Genomic DNA, 10819 nt, shown 5'->3' on the forward strand with positions numbered 1-10819 from the left:
AGAGTCACTGGCCTCATAGGGATTCTCATCCCTCCCTCTACGAAAGCGACTATCGGGATCACGACTTCACCCTCTCTCCTCCTAATGTACCACTCCCCTTCTTCACAGTACTTCAAACTCACATTATTGGGTATCCCATAGTCAATCATAAATTTGTTCATCATCTCGACGGACTCAACCAACTTCTTAAACTTACCCATCCCCTAAGGACGACTAAAAATTCCAGAAGAAGAAAAGAAGGAATAGAACCAAGGAAAATTTGGGGTTACTGGAAGAAGAAGACTTATAGAATTATGACGACGCTCTTCAGATAGTGTGCAAGTTGAACCAGACTCAAATCATATGCATCAATGGTTGTAAGCGCGAAAATGAGGAAACCAGGCGGTTCAAACAGGTACTTATACTCCCCCTTAGGTTCCCCAAATGTAACTGTTTGCCCATAAAAGCAGGAGATCCCCACCGAACAATTACCATCATACCGTTGAAAGTGGGAAATGTGGTGTCGCCAAAATTTAATGTGGGCACACATTAAGTCTTGAAACGCCAAAAACGCGCATCGGGCAGTCGAAAAGTCGCCAGCATTAACACGAACCGAAGTGGGGCGACTCGTCTAGAGGGCCCGCAGGTATCAAAACCCTCCTCCCCGTCCGAGGGAACATGCAGCAGGGTTTTGAGGGGCTATTGTGGGGCCCGTGGGCCTGATAGCCTCGGCCCATCGTGTAGCAGGCCCAAGGCCCACGCCGAGGAAGACTGACCATTCAAGACTAAATTGGGGAAAGCCTCTTTTCCAGATCCACGCCGAGGACCTCCTCGTCCTCGGCATGCCAAGGATGATTTTGGGAAAGACCAGGCCCAAAGTAAGCTGTCACCCTCACACTTAATGCATTCACCTAACCCCTCTGGCCGCATTAATGAGAATATAACCCCTTAGCAGGGCAACGTTGATCAGAGTGAACCACTTGAGTACTGATAAGACCTCTGAGGGGACGGACGGCCAGGAGAAAGGCGAATGGATGATCAACAGATGGAAGAACAAGATAGGACGATGAAGACTATATAAGAAAAGCGAGTAAAGTAAGGCAAGGGGGGGGGAAAGGGAGAAGAAAAAGGGCTCCTCGGACACGGGCCGAGGAGCATCCCCCCAGTTGTAAAAAAGTTCTAAGTATTTTTTAATAAAAGAATAGAGTTCATGCTTGGTGAACGACGGCCAGTGCCTAAACCTTCAATCCACTCTCTACAAATTTATTGTTTGGGCTTGTTAGGCTGAAAACTCATTCATACTCAGGGTCAAATCCAAATTGAGTCCCTACATCTTATAAAATAATTTATTTTAGTTTTTATATTTTTAGGTTTGTGTCAAAAAAATAGTTTTACCCTTAAATGTTGGATGAAAAAAAGGTAACGTGGAGGTTTATTTGAGTGAGCAAGAAGGCTTGAGATATACTATTTATTAGATTATTTTATTTTAGGATAAATTACAAAATTAGTCTAGGTTTGCTTGAGTGAGCAAGAAGGTTTGAGATATACTATTTATTAGATTATTTTATATTAGGATAAATTACAAAATTAGTCTTTGTCATTTATGTGATCTTTCAGTTTTATCTGTAACCTTCTAATTATGTTAATTTAATCCCTAACATTTTTTAGTGCAATGTCGATTTTTACAAGAATAAACGAGGGAAGAAAATGTGGTTCTGAACTATAAAGTCTAGCACAATTTAATTTATGTGCCATATCAATGGAAGAATGGATAATTTTCTCAAACAGGAAGGCAAACGAATAAAACCATTTTCAAATTCAATCTGACTTAATAGTAAGAATAGAATAAGGGTTGGCAGTTGGAGGATTCAAACTTTGAGAGAAGGGTAGTAAAGCTTGCCTTGGTGAAGCTTCCTGAGGGTGTCATCAACTTCTCATTTGTAGACTTGCTTGTGGCTCTAAACACCTTTCCAAATAGTTTATCAGTTTATCTTTTTTTTTTTTTTCTTTTTTTTTTTTTCTTTTTTCAGAGATGTGGTCTTTTGCTCATGGATGCATACCATTTTCCCAATAAATCTTTCACCAGATCAGTATGAGTGAGTTTGTATGAACAGTGCATGAGATCTAGATGAACTTAATTCATCTCCATTGTAGATGAACTTAATGTCAATCACTTAAATCCATATGTTTTTGTGTCTATTGTTTTTCAAAAATTTTGTTTGAAAGTTCAAAGTGAGGACATAATAAGAGAAGGAAGAGGAGAAAAAAAAATAGTTATCTGTATTTCTTTTTTGAAATTTGATGCTTCCTATATATCCTTCAAAACAAAAATTCTTTCTACATGCAAAATTCATCACTAACCTTAGCTTCAGGCCAGAGAACCTAATTGAAGTGTCCTTCGCACGTGTATGTGTATGTTTTTGTTTCTTCATTGCATGGGTTTCAAGAGTAATGTACAGTTGATTTAAAGTCAAGCTAATGTGCAAAAGGGAGAAAAAGCTTAAAATAACATTAATGAAAGTAATAAAAAAGAGCATATTAATTAAAGAGCTGAAAGAGATTATGGCTTTAAATACACTTGACCTACCATAATTATTAATTATCATTTTTTTTTTTAGTAAACAGTAATACTTATTAGAACATACACGAAAATAATAATACTTAGTGTTTTAAACCGGGTTTATAATATATTACATAACCAGAGTATAACTACAAAAGGACATAACCTTTATAGTTGTAGACTGGGGTTATAAACAGCAGACACTAAATACACACAACCAATGTGAGATAAACATCCCTATTTTTTTATTTTTAGTAAACAGTAATATTTATTAGAACACACACAAAAATAATAATACTTAATGTTTTAAACCGAGTTTATCAGTTATCTTAAAAGTTTAAACGGTTAGAAAATAATGAATTTAATCATTTAATTAAGTAGATGCCAAAGTTTTTAGAAAGGAGACAAGACTGTTATTGTTGTTTATACAACTGTTGCTACATGTGATTTGATATGTGAAAGAACAATACATGCAATAGCCAATAGCTTGTCTTTTGGCAATTTAAGTCATGCCCACAGGCTACCAAGTTTAGGTGTTTTATTTGATTTGTTTTATATGCCTTTATAAGGTGTTGTATTTGATAGTTGAGTGAACAAATCAGCCACAGGACTTGCATTTAATTTGGAAAAATTTGTCACTTAGTCTTTATAGCTTTGCCTAGATAGGTACTATTATAAACCTTTTTTTTTTTTTTTTTCTTTCTTGTGTTTTCCTTTCCACAAGTTGTGTCCTTTGTGTCGATGAAGTTTCACATAGATGATAGATGTCGTCTACTCGTCTTCGGTGTTAGTAGATAGAATTTCATTGGGCTGAATTGTTTCTTATTCTCAATATAATTGAGATCCCCACCAAATTTTTAAGTGCCTGAAAAAAGCGTCTGATAATTTTTTTTATTTTTTATAGACTTTCAACCTATGATGTTCGATTTTGATGATTGTAATCTTTACTATCAAACCAAGACATCAATCAAATTTTTGTGTAGATAGGAATTGAATCTCAGATATCTTATTCAACTATAAAAAACTTTACCAATTGAGCTATTTTAATTCTTATAAATGTATGTTTGCCATGTTGTAGCCCTAAATCGGAGGAAAATATAGAGATATTTAACGTACATAAACCTTTGTAGTAAAATTAGTAGTAACTTTTGTGACAAATTTAAAACAGTCAAAGAAATAAAGCGCACATTTTGCCATTGTTATTCAAGTAATTTATAGAGAAAAACCCACTGCTGATTACTTTATTAGAAGAAACGCTTATACGATTCTCACCCAAAAAAAAATGCTTCTAGTCTATGGCCTACACCTTGAAAACCTCTTTAATGGGCTTCTTTGTAAGGTTAGACTAGGAACCCATTCAATTTAACGGTGGTTTCCTTTATAAAGTCCTTCCATAAAAGAGTTTTATTGATGGTTATTTTTAAGTGATTGTTCAATGAATAAAATTTCACGAAAAACCTGTTCACAAATAGGGTCCTAATATGCTTATCAAACCAAAAAAAAAAAAAAAAAAAAGACTCTCAATATTATGAGTTTTATCTATCACTCTTATTATTATGAAACAAAATAAATCTAAATATATACTAATAAAAAAATTAGGATAATCTCTATATGAGCCACGTTAAATATCTTAATAAAGATAATCTTACATTTTCTCACTTGGCCTACATTGAAATTAAATAATTTAGTGAGTGATAGTGACTATGATGTGGTTATAATATTAGGGGTGTGTTTATCAAATAGTAGTGATTTCAGTTTAAAACATGTGTGTGTAAGTTTGTGTGTGTTAATATGTGTAAGAGTCATTTTTCATAATATTAACATGTATTGGTTTAGTTGGTAAAGCTTGAACATTTCGCCCAAAAGGCCTAAGTTCGTTGCAATGAGAAGCTGTCTTGGCCTTGGCTACGTGCCTTGGCCTTGGCTGCTTGCCCATGGAGGCTGCGTTGGCCTTGGCTGCATGCCCTAGCTTTAGAGCATGCTTATGGGAGGCTACCTTAACCTTGGCAACATGCCTTGGCCTTAGCTACTTGCCTATGGGGCTGCCTTGGCCTTGGCAGCGTGCCTTGGCCTTGGTGGCTTGCCATGAGAGGCTGCCTTGGCATTGGCAGTGTGCCTTGACCTTGGTTGCTTGCCATGAGAGGTGGGGCATCGATAGGACCTCAAAGCCATCCTCATGTCCCACGCGTGCCTTGTGGTCTCCGCATTGTCGCTGTGGACCACGTGGGTGTGCTTGTGGCCTCAGATGCAAAACATTATGTGGGTATGGGGCCTTTGGCCCCTTTGCCAACATACCAAGGGAGCATCATCACTCTACCTCGCACGATTGTTGCGCCTGTTTGCGCCCTTCCTTGTCCCTTGGGTGAGCCATGGCCTCCAGGCGACGTTGACATTGACGAGGAATGCAACCTGGTTGATCTTGCTAGTAGAGTTTCGCTGCTAGTAATCCTCCTTGGTGGGTGACCTATAAGTCTAATGTAAATCCTCTTTGAGGCTTGCAGTTTACCCTAACCATGATATAGGGTAGCCTCCTATCACCTAAACTTTTTTTTTTTAAACATATATCAACTAGTTGTGAAATGGACCCCACCAACATCAAGGGATTGGCTGGATACCCTCGCTAACAATAACATGTCAACAACAAAAATTGTGCTCGCCCATGCCTATATAAATATTTTGTTGCGTGCTTTGTTAAGCATTGCTCAAAAAATTTATAGAAATTTCTCTTTCTATTGTATTTCTTGAGACCCAACGAAAATCGGGTGAGCATTTTTGAAATAGAAGATGGTACAAATGGAGAAACTCTTTGTCTATTGGTTAGGAATTTTTTTTATTAGGAGATAAGAAAACTTAGCTCTTTTTGTTCACATACTTCTTGTATCCGTTATAAACTCAGCTCTCAATCGCAACAAATACTCGTATTTTCACTTCTAAATTATGTATGGATTGTAAGCTGCTAGTTTTCAAATTTTAAACTGTTGGATTATATATTGACCTTAGATAATTAACCAATTATCCAAATTGATTAATTAGATCAAATTACATGCATTTACCTGATTGCTAAATACGTTCATGATGTACTCTACTAATTACATGTTCTGGAATAGTAAGCAAAAGAATATGCTTTTTCTTTTTTGGGGGGGCGGGGGGGGGGGGGTATTTACTTAGTAGAAGTAAATTTAAGTAAATCAAGAAGATGGCAATGACAACGACAAAGTTTTTGATCCTCAATAAGACTAATTATCAAGATCAAGACACGGTAGAAGCCTAGTTTAAGATTCAATGTATGAATTGAGAAGTAGAAAGAGACTTTTTTTTGGGTGTTCCAGAAAGTCATGAGAGGGTATTATGATTATCTTTATTCCTATTCAAAAGTGGAGAATGTATTATGACTACTCATCTCTTAGGGCCCTTTAACAGCTGTCTACAGTTATTGCAACCCAAGGCTGCTTTGTTTTATTCCTCACATTCTCCCCAGCTCTTGCACATTGTGTCTCTCCTACTTCCCTCAATTATAGCCGTGTTTATGTGTGTGTAATAGTCTTCTAGTACTTATAAGTTATCAATAAGTCTAAAGACACAAAAATTTTCACGATTTTATTCACAATTGCTGAGATGACATGTTGTGATTAGTGCTAATAAAAGCGGTTTTAGTAGTGGATACGTGTGAAATATATGTTGCTTCAATCATTCTTTCCATGTCACTCAATACTAGTAGTAAAAAAATATTGTGAAAATTTGTGTGTCCCTAGCATTACTCATAAGGTATTACAAGCATTCTATATTTCTTTACATAAACACTTATTCATTTGACTTCAGTGCCTATTGCAAACAAAATCAAAGGTACAGCTGTTAGCAAATTGGTACTGATAAGGACCAAATAGGCAGCCAGCTTATCCTAGCATACATTACATTGGTTACAGACATTCACATGACCTTTTATTGTGTTTGTGTATTCACATCACTGACATCAGAATGATCAACAAAGATGAATCAAGTATAGCAGATTAAATATTGAGAAAAATCAAGAATGTGGCACACCAAATGAGTAACTTTGATGATATGTAGCAAGAGTGAATACCCATCACACATGATGGGCTGGCAATGCTTGCCATATCCTCCAAAGTAGCAATAAGTGAAGGGCAGTGATGTGATTTCACTCCCAACATACATACGAACATGTCTGTTACGGTTGAGATAATTGGAAATAGGAAAAAGAGGAGAGGACCCATGAAGCTGAAAAGAATTTCTCATTATTCATGTGAAGGCTCCTTCCATGACTACAAAGTGGCACTGCCTTTTTCAAGCGTTGCTTAATTAGAGGCCCACATATTGAACAGAAGAAACTCATCATGAAAAAGATGAAAAATTTGAATGATTGGATGAGCATGCAACACACATATACCAAAATTAATTCATTTCAACTGATAAAGTTTACAAACTTTTGGGTGTTTGTGATATCTGTTTTCCAAGAAAATTCTCCTCAGCATTTCCTTTTCCGGAATTTGATATTATAAAAAATGATTGATCAGAGTTCAAGGCTCTCTTACTTTCTCTAAATTTCATGAAAATAGTATCCATGTTGAAGGGAAACTATATTTCTTGATGTGGTGAATCTTGTTTGATTTGCTGACTATCGATATAATAGAGGAATCTGCAGATTGGTAAGAAACTATTTTAAATTTCATTCACATTCAACGAAAAAGTATTCTATTGACTCTTCCAAGTACTAATGCACAATTGCCATAACATTAATTTCTTGGCAATTTGAGAAACTTGACAAATGCTTCTGCAAAATGGTTTTAAGGTTCAAACTTATATATTTTTCTTAGCATCCAGTTTCAAATCTCACGTGGAGTAAAAGTTTACAAGTCAATTAAATTAGTTCACTGACTAATCTTCTCCATTACTAATCAACAGTACTCTGTATTGTTCTTGGTATTTTAACTTCTTTTTCTAAACTGATGCATATTCTACCAGAAACCGTACAAGCACAGTTGCAGAATCAATTAAAACCTTCTTAGACCAATGTGATTTATTGGTTCCCCAATGGCTAAGAAGAAGAGCTGGTTCGACATAGTGAAAAGGTTCTTTATTAGAGAGACAAACTCAAAGCCAGCAAAGGTAAAATGACTTGCTTCTTTGTTCAGTTTTGGTCTTTGATTCTGTTTCTCACTGCTAGAACTATTATCAGGATAGGAGAAGGAAATGGATTTTTGGAGGGCTTAAGATCAAAAGGTTAGCCTCACTCACTGCACCATCATCCTTAAATGAAAGAAGTATTGGTGAGGCAGAGGAAGAGCAGATCAAGCATGCTCTTACTGTGGCCCATACCTCCACTGCTGCTGATGAAGTGGCTGTTACAACCGCTCAAGTTGCTGCTGAGGTTGTTGAGTTCACTGGCAACCCTCAATCTGACTATCAATGTGAACATGAAGTGAAAGAGTTTTCAGACATTAGAGTTCAAGGTGAAGCAACTCAGTCCAACCATCAACGTGAGAGAGAAATCCTTGAATTTGCTGCTACTAGAATTCAGTCTGCCTTTCGGGGTTACCTTGTGAGTTTAAACAAGCACTCTCTATCTCATATCTCCTTTCTCAACTTTTATTTATTCTCTGCTAATTTACAAATGTCTGACGGTATATGATAAAGTATCAGGAATTTGGTATGGGCACAAATTAGACCTTTTTTTCTTTTTAGTTCTCACAGATTGCATAGTTTTAATCAACATATGCGGAGAGTTTTGCAGGCAAGGAAAGCATTGCAGGCATTGAGGGGAATTGTGAAACTCCAAGCTATTATTCGAGGCAGAGCTGTAAGACGCCAAACTATAACTACCCTAAAGTGCTTGCAGTCTATTGTAAATATTCAGTCACAGGCCAGCACAAGAAGATTTGGAACGGTGGAAGGCACTTGGAATTATGATGAAAGTAAAGAACTGCAGAATTGGAAAGACAAGATAACAAGGGTATGGAATGCAGAAAGAACTGATTCATTCTAATGTGAACAACATAACTCTGATAAAAAAGAAAAATCTGTATCCCATTCCTCTCTTTCTAGAACATTAGTCTTCTGCTGGTCTAATTAATAGCATTAGAATTATTCTGTCTTTAACATTTGGGTGGCAAAATGTTATGATCTTCAGATAGACACAAACAATCAAAGAAGGTGGAATGATAGTGTATTGTCAAAGGAAGAGGCAGATGCATTATTTATGAGTAAGAAAGAGGCCATAAATAAGAGAGAACGAATAAAGGAATACTGGTTTAGCCATCGGGTAAGCTCCTTCTGTTCTATAATCTTTTGATTATATATTTTTCGAGTTTTGGTTCAACTACTGATACTTTCAACTGAAAAATTATTCAGAAGTCAGCAGAAACGGATCGAAACAAGGTAAACGGAAGATGGAGATACTGGTTGGACCAATGGGTAGACACACAAATTACTAAAAGTAGAGAACTTGAAGATTTGGACTCAGTTTTGACTTCAAATCCAAGACAAACAGATGACTGCGGAAGAAGACAACTTAAGCTAAGAAATGTTAAGGGACAGAATAATTTTGAAGGATTGGATTCTCCAATATTTGTTCCCAAAAGATCAATTCATCATAGGAGGCAATGCTCATTGGGAGACCATAATACTTTGTCAAGCTCTCCTGTTCCAACTTACATGGCTGCAACTGAATCTGCAAAGGCAAAAGCGAGATCAATGAGCTCACCAAAAACACGGCTCGGGAATTTCGATACATGCTCTGAAAGCTATTCACCATATAAGAATAAGTTGTCTCTCATATCCTCTATTACTACTGAAGTGCCAAGTGGTGGCAGGATTGGCAAGACTAATGGTTACAAACAAAGATCTCCTAACTTGAAAGGCCTTCCAGGTCCTATAAAATCCAGACAGATGGTAAAGGATCTCAGCTTTAACTCAGAGTGCTCATTGCAGATTTGGGATAGACATGGTGGCTTCAGATAATTTTCAGATGTTTGGTGTAAGAAGAGATCTTGGTTAGTGTGTTAGGTTGGAGTGGAGAACATAGTCTGTAATTTAATAGAGTTTAATAGTTAAACAATGGGATGCTATTTCATCTCATCATTAAATGAGTAGCTCACAGTAATGCTACACAGTTGATTGACATACATAAAGTCTCTTTTCTTATCACAACTATAATTGAGCAAATTCTATGCTAACATGGATTAAAATTAAGGTTTTATCCATAGATGTGACTTTATGATTCTGTTTTAAGCCAGTTGTTCAGGACACTAGAGAATGGAGAAACAAAACAGCCATTGAACTAGTTGGAGGCAGGTTTAGTGACCGAAGTGAAAGTCATAACAAGGTAGCCGTACTAGAAGGTGTGGCTGGACACCTCTTTTTTAGGGAAAGCATTATACCAAACCTTTTACTACTTTATTTTATACTATTCTATATTTTCCACTAGACTTTGCACATAATGGAGCCTTGACCTTGATAAATTTTCAACTGTCTTAAAGTTTAAGATGCTAAAAAATGGTGAGTTCAATCATATAATCTAACAAATCTAATCAAATATTTCAGCATTATACCAATCCTTTTACTAACTTATTTTTTTACTATTCCATAATTTCCACTAGACTGCGCACATAATGGAGCGGAGCTTGACCTTGATGAATTATCTATTATCTCAAAAGTTAAGATGTTATAAAATGGTGAATTCTATCATTTAATCTAACGGACCTAATCAAATATTTTAGAATTATATCAAACTAGTTGGTTAGTCTAGTTTAGCAAATTTTAGTGATGCTTCCTTGTGTATATAAACGAAGCTAGTGATGGAATTAACACATATCAAATTTATCAATAATACAATAAGTTTACACACTATTTTTTTACAAGAACTTCCTACCAACATATTAATCAACTTAATCACTTTATCAGTTTATCTGATTCGAAAAGGTGGCATTAATCATGGTTGCATTTCAAAAGTCTTGAGCACTAATACCATTTGTGAATACTAATAAAGCAGTAGAACAAAGTAAGCCTCTTCAGAATTGTGCTGGAGATGGAACTAATTGATTCTTCAGTACACACAAACACCCCAACAAAACCCTTCTAACATTGACACCTCAAACCCTCTGCAACAAAAAGAAAACAAAGGAGGCCCAAACTTTGTAGAAGAAGACCCACTTGGTGGACCGGACCAGAGGGAATTGGGCCCAAATCTTTCAGAATATGCTACCAACATATTAAAGCTGATTCCATAACTGTTGAGCACTCAATAAAGCTACCAATAATGCAATC

At 36.2% G+C, this 10819-nt stretch overlaps 1 protein-coding gene across 1 annotated transcript; it reads left to right on the forward strand.

Annotated features, from left to right (window-relative positions):
* The first annotated feature begins 6825 nt into the window (after nt 1-6825).
* LOC112006716 (protein IQ-DOMAIN 11) lies at nt 6826-9718 on the forward strand. Its single transcript, XM_024039028.2, has 6 exons — nt 6826-7203; nt 7520-7663; nt 7734-8096; nt 8289-8507; nt 8685-8816; nt 8906-9718. The coding sequence occupies exons 2-6, from the start codon at nt 7589-7591 to the stop codon at nt 9512-9514; spliced, it is 1398 nt and encodes a 465-aa protein (XP_023894796.1). The 5' UTR covers nt 6826-7203; nt 7520-7588; the 3' UTR covers nt 9515-9718.
* The last annotated feature ends 1101 nt before the right edge of the window (nt 9719-10819 follow it).

This window comes from Quercus suber, unplaced genomic scaffold (genome assembly GCF_002906115.3).
Source record: "Quercus suber isolate HL8 unplaced genomic scaffold, Cork oak 2.0 scaffold_28, whole genome shotgun sequence".
Taxonomy (NCBI): domain Eukaryota; kingdom Viridiplantae; phylum Streptophyta; class Magnoliopsida; order Fagales; family Fagaceae; genus Quercus; species Quercus suber.

Bases quoted from the DNA above. Each gene is read 5' to 3' on its own strand.
- LOC112006716 (XM_024039028.2), top strand. From the start codon at position 7,589: ATGGCTAAGAAGAAGAGCTGGTTCGACATAGTGAAAAGGTTCTTTATT. The intron at 8,097-8,288 runs GTGAGTTTAAAC...AGAGTTTTGCAG, and splicing joins CTGCCTTTCGGGGTTACCTT to GCAAGGAAAGCATTGCAGGC. The intron at 8,508-8,684 runs GTATGGAATGCA...TATGATCTTCAG, and splicing joins GGAAAGACAAGATAACAAGG to ATAGACACAAACAATCAAAG.